At 41.4% G+C, this 24,904-nt stretch overlaps 1 protein-coding gene across 2 annotated transcripts in view; it reads left to right on the top strand.

Moving 5' to 3' along the window:
• The window catches only part of ERBB4 (erb-b2 receptor tyrosine kinase 4), a 1,370,802-nt gene that overhangs the window by 1,193,069 nt on the left and 152,829 nt on the right, over positions 1 to 24,904 (top strand). For both annotated transcript variants that reach the window (XM_073633560.1, XM_073633559.1), the window contains exon 20: positions 11,091 to 11,276. In XM_073633560.1, the coding sequence (XP_073489661.1) occupies positions 11,091 to 11,276 (186 nt within the window). The remainder of the gene's footprint in view (positions 1 to 11,090; positions 11,277 to 24,904) is intronic.

Genomic DNA, 24,904 nt, shown 5'->3' with positions numbered 1-24,904 from the left:
CTCAAGACCTAAATCCTATTGAGCATCTGTGGGGTATCCGGAAGGTGGAGGAGCGTAAGGTCTCTAACATCCACCAGCTCAGTGATGTCATCATGGAGGAGTGGTAGGGGACTCCAGTGGCAACCTGTGAAGCTCTGGTGACCCCCCATGCCCAAGAGGGTTAGGGCAGTGCTGGAAAATAATGGTGGCCACACAAAATATTGACACTTTGGGCCCAATTTGGACATTTTCACTTAGGAGTTACTCACTTTTTTTGCCAGTGGTTTAGACATGAATGGCTGTGTGTTGAGTTATTTTGAGGGGACAGCAAATTTACACTGTTATACAAGCTGTATACGCACTACTTTACATTGAAACAAAGTGTCTTTTATTCAGTGTTGTCACATGAAAAGGTATAATAAAATATTTACAATAATGTGAGGGGTGTACTCACTTTTGTGAGACACAGTGTATATATATATATATATAAAAACACAACCTGTTTATTGGAGCGAAGTCTTCTCAGTAAGAGGGGCTTATCCTACATTACAGTTTATAGTCTTGTGATGCTGTGCACGTCTTACGGCTCACTACATCTCTGAGCTCAGTGCAATCGTTCACGTGTTTGGATTTCTTTCTAGCAACTCAGCAACATCACTTCATCTGAAACATATATATTTTGTTCTGTTCTGAAAATACGATTATGACGAGCAAATGCGGAGCCAAGACATCTGCTCTTTCCTTACAAAGGGAAAACTGTGAGATGTGACTAGTAATTAAGAGAGGTTTGTTTTAGCTTCTTCCTTCAAAACTTCAAATATTATGCAAATAGTGAGTTACAAAACTGCCCCCTGTAGAAACATTAACATACTTCTCAACCAAAAATACTTTGTTGCTATTAACCCCTAACTTTCTCCGATCTGTTACTGAAAAAATACCTCTATTTTTTTAAGGCCCAAGTGTACATTTAATTTGATAAAGGCCATTTAGGTAGCTGCAAGTGAGTAATTTGACAAGGTGTCCAAAGTCCGTTTAACATGCTGCATTTTATCCTACCATATCATTGTGTATGTAGGGAAATGTTCCTTAACGTTCCTCTAGAGTGTCAGGCCAGTTTGTGCTCTTACTTTGTTCATCATATTCGTAACAAAGGTCATGTACCTTTTATGCCATGTCATTTTATTTATTAAATTTAAATATATAAATTATAATATACTACATGTAATAACCGCCATTACCCACTTTATGTTAAGAAACAGCATACAGCTATATGCCAAACATGTCCTTGAAGTATTTTGTGTAATATGGTTCTTAAGGTGATACTAAACACACACTGTTTAATTTAATTATCCTTTCTCTTTCTGTATATGAATTAAAGCACCGCCATTTTTTTAATTTAAAAAAAAATTGGTACCTTCTTTCAAAATCCATATACAACTGTTACATGAACCAGCTCTTTATTGAAGGACACCCTTATGGACTTTAAATGCAATTTGCCACATATAGTGGTCCATCACATCCTTCATATGTGGCTTGGTCTCATGCTACAGCCTAAAGGAATTCAAATACTACTAGCCATATGGAGTGGCCCATTAACATCATTTATGTGTGGATTGTCCCCCTTACAGTCCATGAGAAGATATTTTAATGGTCTTTGAATAATATTCAACTATATACCAGTCCTGGAATATGTTCTACTAAGAGCCCTTTCACACTGGGGCATCGGGGCTGTCGGCGGTAAAGCCCCGCGGGCGAACAAGAGTTAAAACCACCCGCAAAGCTGCGCTTTGCCGGCAGTTCTGCAGCGTTGCCCATTCAGTTCAGTGGGCAGGTGTATACACCGCTCCTTCACCACTCCAAAGATGCTGCTTGACTTTTTTTAGCTTCCTGCCAGCACACCGCTCCAGTGTGAAAGCCCTCTGGCTTTCACACTGGACAGACAGGAGTGGCGCTTTACAGGTGCTATGCAGGCGCTATTTTTTGCGCTGTAGCGCCTGTAAAGACGACCTTATGTTCATTTGGGAAGGATCTAAGGAGTCAGTGACTGAGTTTTTGGGGTATTTGAATAATAACCCCAATAACATTAAATTAGATTACCAGATTAGTGACAACGCGGTCAATTTTTAGATGTAACTGTTGAGAAAAAGGCAAAGGGGCTAAATACGAAAGTATATTTTAAGCCCACGGATCGCAACAGTTACTTGACAATCAATAGTGGACATCATCCCACCTGGATCCGCAATATACCCAAGGGGCAAATACTCAGAGTGCGAAGAAATTGCACTGAGCTGGAAGACTACCACACCCAAGTCAAAATCCTGAAGGATAAATTTATACAGAAGGGGTACCAAGAAAATAAGCTGAATGAGACGATACAGGAAATAGCTAATACACCTGGAGATCACTGCTTTGGGAAGAAACAACCACTAGCAACGAGTGATCAACACCAAATGAGGTTCATCACGGGCTTCCATTTCCAGTTTAGGGACGTGGAAGCCTTCTTTAAGAAACACTGGCACATTTTGAGCCGAGATAGACAATTAGAGGAAATTTTACCATCTAAAAAATTTTAGATCCAGCAGGCCAACAGACCTTAAGGATTGGTCTAAAAGGATTTTTCCCGTGCAGAAAATGCGTATGTTGTAAAACTGCAAGGGTTTCAAATAGGGGAATGACCAGGATCACCAGTGTAGACCAAGAGACCTTTGAGATAAAGGAATTTATCTCATGCAACTCCTCGCATGTTGTTTACCTATTATGGTGCCCATGCGGGTTGTTGTATGTAGGAAGGACGAAGAGACTATTGAGAATTCGAATATCTGAACATCTCACGAACATTAAAAATGGCTTTAAATATCACAGCATTTCACTACATTTTAAAGAGAAACATAATCAAGACCCCCTCCTTAGCACAGTTTTGCGGTATAGACTGTGTTCACGTGTCATGGAGAGGGTCAAATAGGGTAAGGGATCTGATATACGTTAGGTTCAAATATGAAGTTTATTTGCAACCAGTTTTTAGATTTTTTAAATATTTTTTATAAATAATTTTATAAATATGAGTGGGGGTTTCGTTAGCGAGCAGCAATGAATATGCATAAGAGAGTTGTGGAACAGACAGTAAGACCATCAACTACCTGAGTGCTCAATGTTACCTGATACACTTTACTGCTAATATGTGATTACAAAGTGATTTATATATGAGTGTCTCCTGACGGTTGTGATCGTCTCAGTATGGGATGTATTGCAGCCGCGGGGACACTTGTTGAAGCGGAAGTCGAGTGTAGCCTGTAGCCGGGCTGGAAGTGCAGAGTATAAAAGTAGGAGGTGCCGTACCGTACAGCCAATCCCGTGATTAAGTCTGGTATGACGAAACATGTCGGGGCGTGGCTGTACGGCATTCCAACAATAGCAGAGAGTGACGGAGGAGACGCTGCATCTCAACTCCGGGCATGAGCGGAGGATCCCTGCGTGATACAGACAAGAGTCAGCTGGTGGGGTGAGAGCCTGTTTTCCGCTGATCTTGGGTCCGCCGCGACCCTGTTTGCATTGGTGCTGGGAGTTCACACAGGAGGATTGAGGAATTGAATTGCTGTGCTGTATTGGCTTGATTTTACAAGTTTGTAATGTGAGTGCAATGATTGAAGGTTATACAGTTTAATAAATGTGGTGTTTTACGTTATCACACTATGTGCGCATTTCTTTATTCACATATGGAATGAAATGACATCATGTTGGATGGGACGTGGATTTTGAGTACACTGGGTATAGTGTTGTATACGCTTTTGCCAAAACACGAGAGTGTGAGGCATTTTCATCCGGTGAGTTTTGAATTCAGAGGGAGAGGAATCACCGGCACATTTGATGTGGTGACGCTTCTTAGAAAAAGAGCACATCTCTTCACGGTGTTTCTTTATATGGACATTTTCACGGATTTATTTCCTTTTTTTCTTTTTATATATATGATGGACTTTTGAAAAAAGATTTTCACATATATACACAATTTTTTCGTTTAATAGCAATACACATAAGTGCCATTTACATTTATCCCAATGGATTTCTGTAGGATTTTTCAGCGTGTATAGTGACACATAGCAGTGTCATTTGTTTAGTATATGTTTTGAACACTTAGTTATGATTTATCACTAAGTCATGGATTTGTTTTAGGTTTTTTATTCACAGAGTATACCATTAATAATAGCGTCGCTTATATTGATTTATTTGGGAGTCACAAATCAATATAAACCCTTTGCGATACCCTGGGCATTCCTATGACAGAGGTTCCAGATTGGTACAGCGCATTTATGCAACCTGACCCCTGGATCGGCACGTTGCCCGAGAATACCCCACGCTCCCAAAGACACAGACAGAGGAGGCGCAGAACATCGGCCAACTCCCCAATGAGGATTCGTGGGGACGTGGAAGCAGATGAGAGCCCACGAGCCTCACCATCATCTGTACGACACAAAATATATAGTTAGCCGTGTAATCGATGGTTAGGTGAGACTATCCGGAAAACCTTTTAGAACACCTTGACTTTATGCACTTATCATTATGAGGCCTTACGACTGTTCCTCCACGAGAAACAGGGGGAAAATTTTGCCCACATATGCTGAATTTAAGTGCCAAGCAGCAAGGACCACAGGCACGAAGTACTTTACTTAAACTTGCCCCCACACCTGCTGGGGGGTCTCAGGTATTCCACCAGCTCTTTTTTTTTTTTTTTTTTTACTATTGCTACACATGATTTAGTTGCCATGTTGTTCCCTGAGTCCCCGAGTTACAGACTGGTCACCTGGCATCAGGACATTGCACTTGCGATGTGGGGGGCCTCACTTCCCAAGCCACATAAGCTACTAAAACAAGGCTTATAGGGTTCTAAAGGTTAGCATATAGACCACGCACACGGTCATCAATAGGGGAGTTGCTAGTACTCCTACGTAGGGTTTACTAGGACTCTAGCTGGACATTACATGCTAACTATATATCCAGTAGCGTCTCTCTTTTTTTTTTTTTCTCTAATGCCCTGTATACACGGTCGGACATTGTTCAGACATTCCAACAACAAAATCCATGGATTTTTTTTTCCAACGGATGTTGGCTCAAAACACGGTCACACAAAGTTGTCAGAAAATCCGATCGTTCTAAACACGGTGATGTAAAACACGTACATCGGGACTATAAACGGGGCAGTAGCCAATAGCTTTCATCTCTCAATTCTGAGCATGCATGGCACTTTGTGCGTCGGATTTGTGTACACACGATTGGAATTTTATAGCAAGCTCTCAAACTTTGTGTGTCTGAAATTCTGATGGAAAATGTGTGATGGAGCCCACACACGGTCGGAATTTCCGACAACAAGGTCCTATCATACATTTTCAGTCGGAAAATCAGACCGTGTGTACAGGGCATTATTGTGAGAAAGTCAAAGGCCCCGGCCAACTACTCTCACAAAGGTGTTTATATTACAATTGTGAAGATTTTTTATCCATACGGATGTTTGTAATGTTTCTAGGGTTGTAAGGGTGCAGAAGGATACATTCTCCTCTCCTCCTGTAGAGTTGAACGTATCCCTTGGTTAGTGTAGGCCTTCACCACTTCAGGTTTGCGGTTTATATGCAACCTCTGTATGGGAGTCTTGAAGATTGAGGGCACAGATCTTAAATCAAGACTATTTCCCATTGCTCCTGATTTACCATAGACCACAGGTGCTGAATTGTAATCCTCTTATTGTCTCAGAGTACTTCTTGAAATAGCTCACTGTTGACCTACGTAGACCCTGGATGCACAACGGCAAGGGAGAGGTATATAGATAGAAGGGGCACCTAGCTAACGCCCGGCGGGGCCCTTAGCCTGGGATTGTCCCACAGGAATTTAAGCACCATTTTGGGAGGCTCTAGGTGGCGGGGGTACTGATTTCTTTCCTAGTGTTAGACCGCTTTCTCACCTCAAGGAGGCAGGTTCCCCTTTGACGGTCACTGGTATTCACCCCTCACCACTCCCATACCCCTTGAGCCAACTCAATGAGGTGGATCAGTGGGTCTAGGTCCATCTCCGGTTTACACCAAGACCTACCTGCGCTGTGGAGAATTGCCACACGCACGTTGAAGTCTCTATCCATTTCCTGAAATACCTGAAGCGCATACATTGGCTTTGGATATCTCCTACTTCTCTCTTTCTCTTGACATTTTCTAGTCTTTCCCTCCTTAGTCCCCCCCCCCGGGACCCCTCTTCTACATCTACAAGTGCGATCCACGCACACTGATACTATTTTTCCATGTCTTCCACAATCAGACATCAGCTCCGTTATTGCTCAAAGTATACTCTTTAAACGCCAAGGGCCTCAATGTACCGGAAAGACGTAGTAGTGTTTTAGCAGAGGCTCACCGGTACAGAGCAAATGTGGTTTTCCTACAAGAGACCCATTTTAAAACGAGGTCTGTCCCCCGCCTTGCTAACAAACGTTTCCCCAAAGCATATCATGCGACCTGCGAGTCCAAAACAAAAGGAGTTTCCATCCTGCTGGCTAAGTCACTTATGTTTCACCTGACAGACCAAATGCTGGATTCTGAGGGCAGGTTTCTTTTCTTTAAAGGCACCTGGAAAGGAAAACCTATGACCCGAGCAAACATATACTGCCCCAATTCCAAGAGGGTGGCCTTTCTAAAAGAGATATTTCTGAAACTTGCCTCCTTCCAAACAGGCATACCGATACTGGGGGCCGACTTCAATATAGCCCTTGACCTATTTGTGGATACCTCCACAGGCACCTCCTCCCTTCCATTCTCGGCTCTTCGACAAGTGAAACTTCAATTGAGCTCTCTTGCACTACACGATACCTGGCGCACCCTTAACCCTAGGGAGAGGGACTATACATTCTTCTCATCACCCCACAATAGATACTCAATGCTGGACTACCTCTTCATTCACCAATCTGACCTGACATACCTGGAAGATGCGACCATTGAAAGTATGGCCCTCTCCGACCACCACCCGATTACCTAACTCTGCAATTTCCACAAAGAGTGGAGTCCACCAAGATGTGGAGACTAGACACCTCCATTCTTGCAGACCCTGGAGATCTAGCAAACATTAAACAAGTCCTTACGGAGTACGTTCACCTAAATGTCGCACCTGAGGTGGCTCCCGTGGTTCAATGGGAGGCACATAAGTGCGTCATAAGAGGGCACCTCCTTGCTATAGCTGCTAAGAAGAAGGAACCTCAAGCGTTGATTATCTCTCTATCCCAGAAAATAGCCAGACTGGAAGCCCAACATAAATGCTCTCAGGCTATTCAAGTAGCTAAAGAACTAGCAGACACACAAGCTCAGTTAGTGGAGGAAATATTTAAAAAAGCACGCAGGGGACTTGTCTTATCTCACAAACTGTTTTATGAACAGGGCAATAAGCCAGGTGAGCTACTAGCCAAGCTTACGCAGAAACTCACGCAGACCCATACAGTGCATCATGTGACTGACGCATCGGGAACAATTTACTCTGAAAACGAAGAGATTGCACACCAATTTTGTCGCTTTTATAGTGAACTCTATAATCTTAAAGGGGCAAGTCAGAATCAGAATCCTACCGATGTTGAGACTCGATCGCGACTGATAAAGGACTTTCTTAACAAATACAGCTCTAAAGTCCTTTCAGAGGCCGACAAGATTGCGCTAGAAGCCCCTTTGACCTCTGAAGAGTGGACAGAGGCCCTAAAAGCCACAAAACCTGGCAAATGCCTGGGACCAGATGGCTTCTTGGCGCAATACTATAAAAGTTTTGCAGACCTCTTAGCCCCACGCTTTCTTAAGGCCTTTAATACACTAGCCACCAATTCCTGCCCTTCAGAGACACTACGAGAAGCCTACATCTCTGTAATCCACAAAGAAAATAAAGACCCGACTAACGTGGCCAATTATCGTCCGATCTCACTCTTAAATGTAGATATCAAACTCTTTTCTAAAATTTTGGCCAATCGACTTGCATTCCATGTACCAGCCTGGATTGGCTTGGACCAAGTGGGTTTTGTCCCTGGCAAGGAAGCCAGGGACAACACCATCAAGGCCCTGAATCTACACCACTGGCTCACCTCCTCCCAACAAGAGGGTTTTTTTTCCTGACAATGGATGCGGAGAAGGCATTCGATAGAGTGGCCTGGGACTATATGGAACCAACGCTGATGGCTCTTGGTTTAGGGAGCGTGATGCGCGCATTTATAGGCTCCCTATATGTTAATCCAAGAGCTAGAGTTCGTATTAACGCCCACCTATTGAACGCCTTCCCTATCCATAATGGCACTAGACAGGGGTGTCCTCTCTCGCCCTTACTCTACATCCTAACATTAGAACCCTTGCTTCGTTGCATCAGAGAGAACCCAAACATAAAGGACATTGTAGTCCACCAAAAAGAATACAAGATTGCAGCTTTTGCGGGCGACATCCTGCTCTTTCTTACCTCACCACTGACGTCCCTACCCAACCTTATGCCAATCTTAGACCTCTTCCAACGCATCCTGAATCTAAAAATAAATCTGTCCAAATAGTTTGCACTAAATGTCTCATTACCGAATGGACTGGTGAGTCAATGCCAATCAAACTTCCCGTTTAAATGGAAAAAAAGAGGCCAACACTTACATTCAACTACCAGCCAATCTAAAAACACTGTACACTACAAACTTCCTGCCAACTTATACAACAAGACCTTTTGAAGTGGAACATGCCTACCCTTTCATGGTTCAGACGGGCCGCTGTCCTAAAGATGACAGTCTTACCTCGCTTACTATACAAAATGCAGACCAGACACCTACCACCCGCCTTTTTCACAGCGTACAGAGCAATGTGTAGGTCCTTTCTACGGGGCGCAAAATCAGCTCGTATCGGATGGGCAAAGTTAGTTCTGCCCAAAGCAAAAGAGGGAATTGGCTTACCGGACTTACAGCGCTATCATTGGGCTGTCCACATGACCAGGGTGGTGGACTGGAATGTCCATGCCCGGGGCAAAAGTTTGGTGAACCTTGAGCAACTAATGGCGAAGACCGAACTGGGCTTGTTACCTTGGGTCTCTTAACAATCAGTACCACCTAAGCTTCACACACATCCTCTTATTGAAGCAATGCTCCAAACCTGTGAGAGGGCGTGCAAGGGCCACGCAATGTCAGCAAAAGAGTGCCCAATCACCCCCATTAGAGGCAACCCAGACTTCCCCCCAGGTTTACCAAAATCCTATCTTCTAAAAGAATGGCCCTATCCACAGATACAGGCTAAACACTTCTTCCACAGAGGTAGGTTTCTAAGACTACAGGATTTCGCTGCATTGTCCAACACTAAATCTTTCCCCTCTTGGTCTTATATGCAACTCAAACACTTTCTAGACGTGCCAACGAAAATATCCAAATTCACAAACCCTCCCACAGTGTTCGAATGTTTATGTTCAAGTTCGTCACCTCAGAGTCACATGATCTCAGCCTTATATGCCTCCATGTTTGGAGATCCGTTTTCCTCCCTACACTCAGATCATGCATTTTGGGAGTCAGCCTTAGACAGGGAGATAGGAGAAGCCAGCTGGGATCGTATACACTTATACATACATAAAGGATCTCTAAACGTCCATACCCAGGAAAATGGGTATAAGATCAAAACTAGATGGTATAAGACTCCACAGGTGCTTCATAGGATTTTCCCGAGACCACTGTTGGTGATGTGGAGGTGGGCACCCTCCTTCACATCTGGTGGTCCTGCCCTCTAATCCAGCCATATTGGCGTAGGATACATGAAGTGACTACAGTGATTTATTCACTCCTGTTGGAGTTCACACCAGGACAATACCTGCTACACTTATCAAAAATTCCCCCCAAAAAATATTTCAAATCAATAGCTATGCACTTGATAAACGCCGCTAGGCGTTTATTCCGGTACATTGGAGGTCCACACAACCACCCTCACTAAAAGAATGGGCCTACGTGTTGACCACATAGCAATGATGGAGGAGCTGATCCTAGCTTCACAAGATAAAATCTCTAGCTTCTCAGTTGTCTGGGAGGCGTGGATCAAATGCAAAAGATCCCAGCCATATCAGGATTTAATGCATCAAATTACATAATATATTACCATAACACAAATTTACTGTGAATGGGCTTCCCCAGGGATCTGAGTGTCCCAGTGCCTGTAGCAGATGGACAGTAGACGGAGAGGGTAGCAGGTGGGATCCCACCCCCTCTCCGCATATCCCCCCCACCCCCCTCTTCTTTCGTTTTCTCCCCCCCCTTTTTTTCCTGCCCTAGCCTGTCTTATTTTTCTTCCCTTGATACAATACGCGCCCAGTAATTGAATGGACGTAGTGTTTGGTTCGGATAGTAATGTCCGATACTGTGCCATAGATCCCTAGCCGCAGTTGAGGACAAGTGGGTAAAGATGAACGAATATATTTATGCTCTGGCAGATGGTTCTGGAAAAATTCTGAAATAATAAACTATCTTGAAAGGAGTCAAATGGAAATTAGGAGCACATAAACCCTAGAGTAGGGACCAGGTTCTTTCTTTATTACGTAAATAAGATACATATGGAAATTGAGTATATGTTGGATAATTACTATGCTCCGAACATGCAAATTATTCCATGAAAAACTTCTAATGGAACCTGTTACCCATGTTGTTACATTGTTTTATTGTTACACTATGTTGTATACTTCTTGAAAAATGTAATAAAATCTTTATGAAAAAAAAAAAAAAAAAAAGAAAATGCAATGTGCCTAGCTATCAGGCTTATGTAGTGTCTTAAACGGTTTCTGAATCGTTGATCCTAAACAAGTATAGATATTAGAAATTCTGACCGATTAAAAATTCTTTGACTTTCGTTAGCTACATGGTTATTTAATGTCAGTGACTTCAGTGACTTAAAAAGTACTGAGGCCAGAGGCAGCCACAGGTAATAAGTATTTTAACAAGGAGTTCAGCAGTTTTAGCCTTTGTATATCCTTCAGAGCACACTCCCTTAGAGACATAAGAGGTGATATGTCTCTAGATAATGATACTGTTGGTGCACAATGATATCTCTGCTTAACATGTAAGTCCATGAGGTGACAACATAAGTAACTGTGTTGTGTGTTCTGCATTGCAGGAAGCCCTAATTATGGCTAGCATGGATCATCCCCACCTGGTTCGTCTTTTGGGAGTGTGTCTGAGTCCCACCATTCAGTTGGTTACCCAGTTGATGCCTCATGGATGCCTTCTGGACTATGTGCACGAACACAAAGATAATATTGGCTCTCAGCTTCTTCTCAACTGGTGTGTCCAGATAGCAAAGGTAAGGAAGAGACATTACATAAAGTCCAAAATGATTATGAAAAAAGACAAGGCTTACTAAAGGTAACACATCCACATCTTCAATTTCTGTTATGTGTGTGCTGCTAAACATATAAAAAAATGCAATTTATGCTATGTATATTTATGAAGGAGAGGGGATTCCACTTTTTACTCTCTGCAGGACACCACAGTTTTTACTATGCACTGTGCCTTCATGTGCCAGGATATTTTTTTTATTATTTATAATCTATTTTTTTTTAAGTCTTTAACCATTTCCTGTGTACTGCCTCCCATCCCTTTAAGGGTTCTAAAAGTTGGGATGCGGAGGCACGCATTCGGGTCATGTGACCTCTGTAATTTAGCTATCACAGTGGTCACATAATCGGAAAGTTCCCAATCGTATGCATCGGGAGCTTTCTGGTACCCACCAGCTACCGTGCTGGGATCACGCAGGGAGCGTGTTCTCAGCACAGTAGGTGGTTTATACAGGGCCGCATATAAGGCCCATTGGCCGAGGCAGTCACATATATGTGTGTTGCCAGCATCAGAGGGTTTAAGTTTTACCCAGGGGGTTACAGAGAGAGACATTCAAATGGTCCTTACACAAGTAAAAGAGTTGTACATTTTAAAAACATTAATGTTGCACAACCCATTTTTTTTAACAAAATAAGTCAACCAGATACAATATGGAGCAATTCAAAAACATTTTGTAGTATAATATTGTGTTTTTTACGATCTGGAATAGTAACTGTAAAGTACTAAGATCCCCATTTTCTCATTGGATCATGTACAATGAGTGCAGTATATGTATTAATATAATCTGTATTAATATATAATATTAAGGGAGAAAAATAGTAGAAAGACATAGGTATTAGAAAGAGAGGGAAAGGAAGGGAAAGAGAAGAAAGAGCATAAATAGGGTGAGAAAGAGAAAAAAAACAGGGAGTTGGTGTAAAGGAATTATAAGTCTATAGGAAGAGGGTACCATCCCTTTGAGGATCATCCCTATCAGTGCAACAGATATCTGTAGAGAAAGGTAGAAAGCGCTACAGAGGATTTGGAATAATCCAATAGGAACTAAGTGGTAGGGAAAGTTTCTGGTTTACTCTCTTCTTGATGTATCAGTTGTTGAAAGTATTCAATTACACTCATCTCTCATACAAACTGTACAACTGTAAGAATATGGTTGGACCCACATTGTCTCACTATGATTGTACTTGCTGTTATCAGAACATGTCTTGAAAAATCTCTTTTAATGTATTTGAATGAGCCTGGAACAACAGAGTAATGTGAGGGTCTGGTTTAATGTCAGTGTCCATGATTGTATTGTAAATTTTCAGAATTTTGTCCCAGAAAGTTATGATGAGGGGGCATTTGCTCCATATGTGAGTCATCTCCAACACGTATCTGGACATGCTAGACTTATGTTATGTAAGTCTATACCAGTGATGGGGAACCTTGGCACCCCAGAGGTTTTGGAACTACATTTCCCATGATGCTCAACTACACTGCAGGGTGCATGAGCATCATGGGAAATGTAGTTCCAAAACATCTGGGGTGCCAAGGTTCACCATCACTGGCCTATACCATCTAACATCTAGATGTGATCTTGTACTTTCTCTCCTGGGGACTGGCCAATAAAAACAGTTTGTGTGTTTAGTGCAAGCACCTCATCCCTTTCAGTGGGGGATATTTTTTTTTTTTTTTTTGTATTTTGGGGATATGTTGTTGGTTTTTTTTTATTTATTTATTTATTTATTTTTTTATTTAAAGCAGTTGTATTTTGTATAAGTATGTAACATTAGGAAGCAACACTCTGCTTCTACTTACATGTCCATCTCCATATAGACACAGAACAAGGCATTCTAGATCAGCTCTTAATCTTTTCAATGCGTCAATCAAAACTAAAAAAAAAAAAAGAATTTACATGCTCCTTAATGTGAAAAAAAAATATGTGTTGATATTTAAAAAATTGGTTCTGTTTGTAACTAGTAATTGGCCATTTACATGAGGAAGTTATATTTGTTCACTATATATCATTGCTCTGACCTTAAAGGGTAACTGCACTTTTGTGGGAAAGATTTTCTCAGAAGTCTACATTAAGATACAAGTCAGAGTTTGAGCATCCCCTGCAACAAAAATTACATTTTTGGTGACATACTCCCAAAAGGAAATCACGGCTAAAAGTATGCAGACCCTGCCAATTTCCTCATTAGAGCCCTGCAGGTGCAGCAGCTGATTGATACTTATAAAACTAACAAACAAACAGCTAGTTCTTTAGAATAACAAAAGGTAGGAATCTGCTACAAAGTTTGTTAAAATCCCAGCAATATACATAGAACACCCAGAAGGGAAGGGAATGTTTTTTTCTCACAGAAAGTGGAGTTACTCTTTAAAAACCTGCCCTTAGACTTACCCTTATTAATGAACAACAGGATTCACCCAGATCCATCAAGATATTGTTCATGGAAATACGGATTATTTATTGAGTATTACAAGGAAAATGGTGATGTAGTTTCCGTTTTAATTACAGTATAATGCATGTTAGATAGAGACCCATCTGTTGTCAGATAAGATTTTGACAGCTGTGGCTGCAGCTCGTGGAGTAGAGCACAAGGCAGGTTGAGGAGCCTGAGATAGGGATTGAAAAAACTTTCCTTTTCTCACTATCCTGCAATACAAGCTACAAGCTGAGACTTGTTTACAAGATCAGATCAAATGCAAACAGTATGACATCTCTGTTTTGTGTGGGATCCGGGAGTTCAGCCCCCAATGGTGAAATCCCAGTGTGCCAAAGCCTGTTTCCTGAGAAACCAAAGCTGTGTCTTGGGAAGGCAGCAGAGAAAATACTTTGCGATTCTCAGTGGCGCTTGTAATAAAACAGTATGTGAGCTAATTAAATATTGATTTTCGAAAGCTACTTATCCAACAACTGCAGTATACACACAATAAATCTAATTCTGCTGTGCTTAACACAAAGTATTTAGACTCTTGTTCAGTGGTAAATTAACCGTGTTAACTCTTAACATAACAGAAGGAGCATGTTATCTACAAATCTAAAAACTTTGTTGGAGATGAAAGGATGGATATAAAGATATCCAGGGCATTAGTGAAACCTTAATATTGTATACATATATAGAGCTAAGGTTACTTTTAAGTTGTGATGTAGTTGCCATCATCCCCTGCACACTAAAGCCATGTACACACGGGCAGACTTTTCAGCATCAAACGTCCGACGGTCTTTCCCGACGGACTTACGACGGACTTTTGGACAACTGGACTTGCCCACACAAGAACAGACTGAAGTCCGTTCGAAAGTCCGTTGGTATGAACGTACAAAGTGACAAAGGGACTAGAATAAGAAGGGACCAGGGCGGAGAGACTGACACGGACTTTACACCAGCGCTGTCCCAGCACAGCATACCGCACCAAACATCCAGTGATTTTGCATAGAAAGCCATTATAGTATGGTGCACTGACGCACCAGTGCCATGTGAGTACCCCGGTGTGGGGAGCATTTTCTTTTAATAAAAGTATTTTGACTATATTACACTATATAGTTTCTTTTTCATTTATATGTATGGAGCCACATTGTTTCCAGCTGGAGGAGTGCAGCAGACACTGAGACTGAGCCCAGGGGTGGCTCCAAAGCGTATTTGGACTCAGGGTAGAAGCTGAGTCACATGCTCTGAGGTGAGCACATTAGCTTAAGGGGGTCACGAAGGAGCACAGGAGCATGTTTTGGAGCACTCAGGATATCTTCGGCATGATGTTGGATTGTTGTCACAGCTGAACACCACCTGAACGCATTGTTTTATTATCACTGCTGGACATTATTTGCACGCACTATTTAGAGTGCCAAAGAGAACTTTTTTTCATTATTTATTATTTATTAATTTTTTCATTTAAAAAAGCAAGATACTTTATATTGAGCACTAAGCACTTTTTATGTTGATTAAGACACTATGTATGGTGTAACAAGCACTATTAAGCACTAATTTATGGTGTAACAAGCACTTGTTTTTTCACACCTTGTTTATTTATTCAACATTCATATTATTGGTATTTAATATTATCGCACTAGTAAGCACAGAGTTGGTTATTATTAATTGTTTTTGGGGTCACCCAAGTGCAGCACATAACTTGTAAATTTATCCTATGCACGTTATATGAAGCATGATTAGCGCATGCAGCTGAAGGTAGCACAAGCAAGGCATAAGATCATTGTGGCTCACAGAATGTTTCCAATTTGATTAGAATAAGAAGTTTCTAGCCAGTAGCCAATAGCTGCCCTTTTGACCGTCGGACTAGCATGCAGACGAGCACATTTTTCAACCAGACTCGAGTCCGTCGGAAATATTTGAAACATGTTCCAAATCTAAAGTCCGTCTGATTTTCGACAGAAAAAGTCCGCTGAAGGTCCGATGAAGCCCACACATGGTCGGATTGTGCGACGGATTCGTTCCGTCGGACTAGTCCGGTCGAAAAGTCCGCCCGTGTGTTCACGGCATAACTGAAATTTAAAGTAGAACTATAGGCAAAACTTTTATTTTTTCATTTTTGATAGAGCAAGGGAAGGTTATAACCCCTGTCAGATTTTTTTTTACCCCTATTTGTGTCCCATTGCAGAGATTTCTATTTACTTCCTGCCCCATAGCCAAACAGGAAGTGAGAGGAAAGCACTGCAAATTAAGGGAGTTTCTTGGGGACTTCCAGCTCACCAGAATTAATGTCCCCATTGGAACATTTCCCCCATATCACTTTTCTGGAGACAATCCAAAATTTAGGATTTTCTATTACTTTCACTTTCAATGATAATGGTAAACAGGACAAATAGAGAGAGTGAATCTCCTTAACAGGGGCACAGACAGCAATAAAAACTGACAAGCGTTCTAATCCCTCTCCACTCTATTCAAAACTTAAAAAAAATTATGTTTTGCCTTTACTTATGCTTTAAATTAGTGTTGGAACCAGCTAGTGAAATGAGAAAGAGAGGACACAGCAGAAGTTGGTGCAAAGTGCCTAACTGCTGACCTGCAGCAGTAGGAATAACAAACTCTAATGTACTGAACCGGAACAGTTTGTTTACTTGATTGTGCGTGAAATGTGTGAACATACCTTGCTTAGAATTATGTACACACAAATTCACTGAGGTTTAATTTGTCATCACCATTGCAACAGCTTGTTCCCAAGCTTCCATTGTCACACCTGACAGCACAAGATGATCAGTGATGCCGGGACTGAATGAAATTTAACATAGGATTTATTTCCTAATTATTTTGTTTTTAAGCTTAGACAAGTGTCTTCTTGATAAGTTACAAATTGACTATCAACATCTTTTATTGAATTCTTAAAAAATTCTATTACAGATCTAAATAAGTTTACTTGTAGTAGTAATAGCTTGTAGTAGTAGTAGTCACATTCAACTGGACTTGTTCTGTAATGCTGAAAAACGTTTTGTAGCTTATCCAAGTCACTTTTTCAGTTCCACTGTCAAGAAGATACTCCAGCATTTATATCTATACTTTTAGACACCTTAAAGCAGGGGTTTCAAACTGACGGCCCTCCAGCTGTTGCAAAACTTCCCATCATGCCTCTGCCTGTGGGAGTCATGCTTGTAACTGTCAGCCTTGCAATGCCTCATGGGACTTGTAGTATTGCAACAGCTGGAGGGCCGCCAGTTTGAGACCCCTGCCTTAAAGTGATTGCAAAGGTTTTTTTTTTTTTTTCTTAAAATAACAAACATGTTATACTTACCTCCTTTGTGCAAGGGTTTTGCACAGAGTGGCCCCGATCCTCCTTTTCTGGGGTTCCCCCAGCGGCGCTCCTGGCTCTTCCTCCTCTTCGAGTGCCCCCACGGAGAGCCTTTTTCCATGGGGGCACTCGTGTGGGCACGCTCCCGAGTCCTGCTGCCGTGTCCATTGACCGAGACAGTAGGACTCAGCCCCGCCCCCCCCCTAGCTCCCGTGTCGCTGGATTTGATTGACAGCAGCGGAAGCCAGTGGCCCTGCTGCTATCAATTTATCCAATGAGGACCAGAGACAGTGGCTGGAGCTGCTGAGCTTATTCTCGTCACTGGAACGATTGGGCTCGGGTAAAAATAAGGGGGGCTCTGGGGGGCAGCTGCACCACAGAAGGTTTTTCACCTTAATGCTTAGAATGCAATAAGGTAAAAAACCTTGAGACTTTACAACTCCTTTAATCCAACTACCAAGGAATGTATAGACTTTGGTTGTCCAAGAAAAATAGTAATGTTTACAGTACTATCAGATGCTTAAAGTAAAATTCCAGGTGAAACCTAACTACTCTAGCTCTTAAAGAGAATCAAGATCCAGTGAACTGTTTGATTTTTTTTGCAACAGAATCTGTTTAATATATTTATGAGCTGACATATATGAAAGCTGTCAACTCTGTTATGTTACCTAGAAGGTCGATCTTCACAAAGAAGTATTTTAGTTCTTAGTGGAGCCTGTTGGGCTAGTCAACACCTGGCTTCCTATATGTCTTGGATACTCCAACAGTCAGGTCTCCCTGTAATAATTCCCAACTTTGTTCCTGTACAAATTAAAGTTTTGGGTGTTTTCGCCCAACTTTGTGTGTTCAAGTACCTTACATTCATTATAATATAAAATAAACAAAAATATCCAACAGGCAGAATAGGACCTCCTCATACTGGTCAATGAAGGTGTGCAGACCCAGAAACTCAGTAATAAGTTACCATCACGGGGTCACGAGCTACATTTGACAAGGAACTGTCTGCCCACTACTTTGAATCATTGCTAAGACACCACAGTGTGGTGTTTGATGCCTGAGTAGCCAGTCGCTAGGCCAAAGCACTGTTGCATAGGTACAGTGGGCGTGCTTAGCAGTATTCAAATAATATCTTAAGAAATGTTGATCATTGCATAAGATCTTTGTGGATGCTTTGTGTTTGGGGACAGGAATGCTTAATAGTAAGATGTGGCTTGTTGGTGTTTCCTGTATAGCAAAGGGCTGATGTGTTTTTGCTCTCATTGTTCAGGTGACAGGTGCCTTCCAGATAGGAATATTGTTTTTAAATACATGTTTTAATGTTTTAAGATTATGAGGTCTATTTATAAAACAGTAAATATGGCTTTCACCATACATTTTCTGGTGGTGAATCAATCACTGTCACTTAAAACACAAGGACCTGGAAGACTGGCCTGCAGTCAGGCTGCATTCACACCTGAGCGTAGCGTTTTTGAGCGGTTCTTCCGGCGTTTTGTTGCGCATATTTGCACGTTTGACTACAGCGTTTTCCGGCTTTTTTGAGCTTTGGCGTTTTTTTTTTTTTTAGCCAATAGGAAACATGATCATCTCTTTCATCATTTGTTGCTATGTTTTTAGATTTTTTCATCTGCTTCCTGGGTGAATATTCTTGTTCCGGTTTATCATTGTACTTCCTGCTCCATGTGTTTGTATTGTCCTCTGCAAAGATGAGTGATGATGAGATGGTGTGTTTTGTGGCAGCAGCCACTGTTATGTCATATTTTCTGCATGAAAGAGAGAGGAGAAAGAAGAGGGCACGCAGATACTGGATTCACCCCGTAATTGCTGATCGAGAAGAGAGAGGCCAATTTTGGGTCATGTACAGTGACCTACGTGATCACGAGGATACATTTTTGGACTACACTAGGATGTCCATAAAAAGGTTAGTAAAACTTATTTGGATTCATGATGTTTGACATTGTTCCTTTCTTATCATGTCGACTAATAAACCCCACATTTTTTTTTTGATCACAGCTTTGATGAGTTAATTTACTCAGTAGTCAGTTGCAACGAATGGATACATATTTCCGTAACAGTATACCCCCTGTGGAACGACTGATCATCACACTGAGGTAAATTTTTCTTATTTTTTGTAATTTTTTAAAGACTGATACATGAAGAACCCAAGATTAAAAATTTTGTATATGCATAAAATAAACACCAAAAACACGTTTTTAAAGCAAAAAAAACCTTTACTTTTTTAAAAATATTAAATATTTTTTAAATATAACTTTTTCTGTTCGTTTATTTTTTCTTCACATATACAGCTCAACAATATAAAAAGAAGAAATAGAGCTAACGTAGCTCATAAAACAAACAAAAAAAAATTTAAAGCTGATGAAATGTTTGGGAGGAGTTGACTGCCTCATTTGCTGACATCACCACATTCATGGCATGGCCATAATGTGACCAGATGGAGGTAGAGGGATTTTCATTATGCTGCCAATTAGAAGGTAGTGGTGTTGGCAGAGAAAGGTAATTAGAAGGTGGTGGTATTGGCAGATGAAGGTAATTAGAAGGTGGTGCTGTTGGCAGAGGAAGGTGGGTGGCAGAATGTGGTGATGACAACTGAGGTGGTGCTGGCAGATGGGGCGGGGGGAGATTTGCATAGGGACCATAAGGTGGTGGAGGTTCTGAAGACCTATATGTTGTTGTTGTGGAATAAAAGTTGCGATGTAATGGATGGTACCTGCCAACATGTCTGCCTGGTGTTCTGATGGTACCTTCTCCATCAGACCTTCCAGACACCTTGTAGAAACCTGCACATGCGACCTGTTGCTGTTCATTCTTTCAGACATACTGGCCATAATGTCCAACATGCGATTAAGCTCAGGTTCAGGAGCCCTCCTTCTTGTTGCTCTAGCAGGTACACGAGCACATATGGGTGGTGTGGACTCCTCGTCTCCCACAGGTGTCGCAGATGTCGAACATGCTGGAGTCGACAATTGGATCTCCGGCTCTTGGCCTGCTTGATCACCTGATGCTTGGCTTGATTGCTCACTGGCAGACGCTTGGCCTGCTTGCTGACTGTTTGCATCTGTGTCCAAATCATTATTTGGAGTACTGTCCTCCCAGCAGTTTTCAGTACTGAAAATAGAAATTATTATTAAAACTTTCTCTTTACATTTTGTTTAATGACATTCGTACAGATGATAGCTTACCGCCGCAAAGCCAGCAATGGCCGAAGGAACTCCAACTCTTTAGCATGCATGTATTCTCTAGGAGCACACTCCGCAGATCCACTCCTAAATTCCCTGAGTAGTCTTAGATGTCAGGTATAGGCATCACGTATACTCTTCCACTTCATTTTGAGCAGTTTAACTGTAAAAAAACAAATTAAAATATATATATTTATTTCTTTGTAGGTACCTAGCAACCGGACAATCATTAGCAAGTCTACACTATGCCTTTCGGGTTGGAAAATCAACAGCAAGTTACATAGTCCATGACACCTGCTCTGCTATTTGGGATGTGTTGAAGGATATTGTGTTTAACAAACCTACAGCAGAAGAATGGTCACAGATCTCTGAAGTTTTCTGGCAACGCTGCAACTTCCCCAGTTGCGTTGGAGCGATTGATGGGAAACATATTCGGATCATAAAGCCCATGGGTAGCGGAAGCCAGTATTTTAACTACAAGAAATATTTTTCTTTTGTTTTAATGGCAGTGGCTGATGCTAATTATTGCTTCCGTTATATAGATATTGGGTTGTATGGCAGCAGCGCTGACTCTACTATTTTTGGGAATTCTTCATTTGGACACATGCTGCGTACCAATAGTCTGGACCTTCCGGAAAACAGCCCTCCCCTACCCAGTGTTTTTGTGGGGGATGAGGCCTTTGCTCTGAGTGAGCATCTTCTACGGCCTTATTCGGGGCACAATCTAACTGTGCAGAAGAGTGTGTTCAATTATTGGCTAACAAGAGCACATCGAGTTGTCGAATGTGCATTTGGCATTTTAGCAAACAAATGGCGGGTCATGCACACTCCCGTTGTTCTAAACATGCAAAATGCAGTCTGTGCTGTTAAAGCTGCATGTGCCTTGCATAACTTTGTAAGGCAACGGGATGGATTTGAGTTTGAGGACCCATTACATCAGAACATGGAAAGAGCTCATTGGACTGGTGTTTGTGGAAGCAGACAAGGTACACATGTCAGGGATCAATATGCGTCCCACTTTATGTCTCCAGCAGGACAGGTCCCATGGCAGCTTGAGGCAATTGAATAATTTTAAATCTTTAGTTGTTTGTTAATAGAACCATATACTATGCTGTACTGAATAATTAATAAAAATGCTTGATGTATTGATAAGAAGTCTCATGTTTTATTTAAAATATATCTTTGTGTGCAGTATCCATACAATATCCACTAGGGGTCAGAGTGTGCCTTCATGTATTTGTGACATGCTAACATTACTATACTCATACTCCTATGCATTAGGTGCTTATACTTATATAAGAAGGAGGCAATAGATGTGCCATTCCAGTTCATCCTGGTCACATTCCTACACACATGCAGTTAGTGTGTACATATATGTGGCCATAGTGAACTGTAATTGCACATCTATTGTCTGTTTTCTCATATGTATGATCTTGTAAGCAATGCATAGGAGTGTAAGCATAAGCTAGTACTGTTTTTCTGGTGCTAAGATTCTGTTATTTATAATGTACTAAATAACAATCATCCCATTATCTCCCTATGGTCGGTTATGTTTGCAGGGGTTTATCTTACCTTTCTCATCTTTCACACGGGCATTTAGGTCTGCCCAGTTTGTGAAAACTTGGCAAGAAATCTGGTTCATGCCCTCCTCTTGCTCGCTCGCAGCTTATAGCATGGAGCTCTGGATTCATAGAGACAGGGGTGCTTTACCATTCTGATAAAGCTCTCCTGATCTAAAAGACATACTGTCTCATCCACTTCACTCTCTATATTGCTGGCCTCCATGTCTTCTAACCAAAAAAATGGTGATCTGTGCACTTCCTGTGTATGTCTTATGTCATTTCCTTTATCTAAATTTATTTCACTTGAGCAGATAAAAGCCACAAAACGCCCGTAGAAACGCTCGTTGTCGCGCTAGATGCTTGAATCGAGCGTTTCCATTAGTTTCTATGGGAATACAAACGCTCCAAAAACGCCCAAATATGCCCGATTCGAGTGACAAAAAAGGGTCCAGAACTTGTTTGAGCTTCAGGCGTAGGGCTTCAGGCGACTTGGAACTTGAAATGGAGATGTGAACCATCCCCATAGAGAATAATGTATTTTTTCCCCTCAAGCATTTTGTAGCTTGAAGCTTCAAGCTACAAAATGCTCAGGTGTGAATGGAGCCTTAATGTTTGCTGAATATAAATATGCCCCTTAGTATCAACTGATAGTTTTCTGCTTCCCCTGTCCTAATATCTTGTTAGCTTAAATCTTGACTTTTGTGGTCTTCTCAAAGATTCAGGCCTTACCCTAATACAATTGTTATAGTTTTGTGAGCAGCTACACCCCTTCTACCTAATGAGGTAGCATTGCTAAGACAATAGTTCCTAAAGAATAAAGTGAAGTGTTCAGTTTTTATCTCAATAATTTTAGCATGGTTGGCTGATTAGTGCCTGTGCTTTTATGTCCTCATTCTGCCTAGTGTGCACTTGCCAACAGTATTCATTGCAGCATGTGTTTTTTTCTGCCTCCATCTATAGATGATACAGAAGTGTTTTGGGGGGATGAACACTTCCCGTTGTGTCTGGGATTACAATGTAATGCTGTAGTCCACGGTACGGCGGATGTAATTATATTAGGTAAACAGCAGGAAGACATAGAGGATACAATTTTATTGTCCCTTCTACTCTTGTCCCCACCGGTTATTCTAGGTTAATTAGTATTGTGAGTACAACCGTATCAAAAGATTTTCTCTCTTGTGTTTATCATTCTGATAAATAATTACTATGTTAGACTTCTAGGTCTTTAATTGCAAGCTATTTCTGACTTGCATGTATATACAGTATATATATTGGAATTCTAACTTGTTAATATCCTTTTGCATAGTTACATTTTCTTATTTTTTTTCCTTGCTTCAGGACATTCAACTGTGTCCCAGCCTATACCACATCCTCACTAAGTTAAATAACTCCAGCCCTCAGATACTCCAACACCCCTCCCTCATTAGATTAAGCTCTGCAAGCCAGCCTTCTGCCTGCAGCTGCTATGAAATATATCAGTATAGAGATGTCTCAAGTGCTCTGAGCATATCCGTTATTAGACATACATTAAAATGTACCAGACACGAATAGGATGTGGAGGAATTTGAGTGTCCAGGCTTTGTTCTAATTGTGTGGACTTGCTATTAAAGATTAATGTCCCCTTTCTTTAGTTATAGGTACTTTACTTAAGACAGACATATTAGCTGGAGTTGCTGCACTGCATTGCAGTGTGTAGGGTATAGTCCTTTACATTGCATTTGAACGTATTGTCTTGAAAAAGCCCATTAAAGTATAATAAGTGGGATCATATAACACCACAGTGCAAAGCATGTCACTATCCAAGACACGGTCTGGTTACTGCATAGGTTTAATGAAAGCCAACAATAACCAGGCATGCATTCCTAAACCAAACAAGTATGAGTAGGACTGAATGAGACCCTCATAACTGATGTGTGTCAACCATTAGTCTGGGAGAGATACAAATTGTCAGCCAACTACTGCACTCATGTGCAGAAGGTAATAGGGCATCTGGTGCCAGCTGAAGTAGTCAAGAGAATTGATTTATTAAAGGCAATTAGACGGTTCACTTTGCAAGGGACATTGCATTTTGCAAGAGAATTTTCCATAAAGTAAAAGTGAATAAGTTGAAGCTCCTTCCATCATCCAATCACGAGTGGGCAAAAATGCTTTTTTTTTTTCTTCTTTGCACAAAGTAAATTTCACAACATTCACAAATCTCTGTCTCCTGCTTTTTGTCATCCACTAACCTTTTTTTTTTTTTTTTTAAATGCAGTTGTTCATCAAATGAGAACAGGTGTCAGGGATGCTGACTGCAGGCATCTAGCAGTGGGGTTGACCAGATCTGCGTAGCTGCACTTAGGAAACTGAAACCAGACTGTATATGATTAAAACAAGTTTATTAAAAGTGAAACATAACCCATCCAAACACCAGCAAACAGAATATACAGCAAAAGTGAACATATATAATAAACCAAGTGACAAAATACCTAACAAGCAGCCTAACTAACCAACTGGCAGAAATACTAGCTAGCAAACTAACTATAATACAGTATATACAGACAAAAGGGAGCAGGGATCAATAGGGTAAAACTGGGGGTGAAAGAAACAGTCAGGAAGAGGAACCAGGACTAGGAATCAGGAACAAGGGGAGCAGAATACAATGTAGCAGGGCACAAGGTACAGATACAGGGCAGGTGCAGGATCAGGATCTAGGCTCTGGATACGTCAGCAAGCATAATCTGGCTATCAGGCAAAACAACGAAGCAAGTAGAAAATGCAGAGAAGGGATTAAATACCCTCCCAGCAGTCAGCACCAGGTGGAGGCTGATTACTGGGCTCTGCTGGCTCTGGTGAACACTGGAACTACAACCTTCTGCTCTGGATACTATAGTGTCACCAGCAGGTGATCCAGGTCCTGACAAAGGGAGAATACAGGGCAGGACTGGGAGAGGCTATATTGTTTTGTGCAGTGATGGTTCAAGCCCCTTATGTAAATGAAGGAGCTTAATCACATACTAAGGAGGGAGCTTACCCCTTTTACCTTTGAGCTGTGCAAGGGGAGCTGAAACCAAGAGGTCATAGAACTTCCCATGCTCCAGGTTGCTGTAGCAGCTGGGAAATCATTGAAAGTGTTTGCA

The sequence above is a fragment of the Aquarana catesbeiana genome, linkage group LG06 (assembly GCF_042186555.1).
Source record: "Aquarana catesbeiana isolate 2022-GZ linkage group LG06, ASM4218655v1, whole genome shotgun sequence".
NCBI lineage: Eukaryota > Metazoa > Chordata > Amphibia > Anura > Ranidae > Aquarana > Aquarana catesbeiana.
Note: the sequence above shows the minus strand (reverse complement) of the source record. Positions and strands in the feature narration are given on the sequence as shown.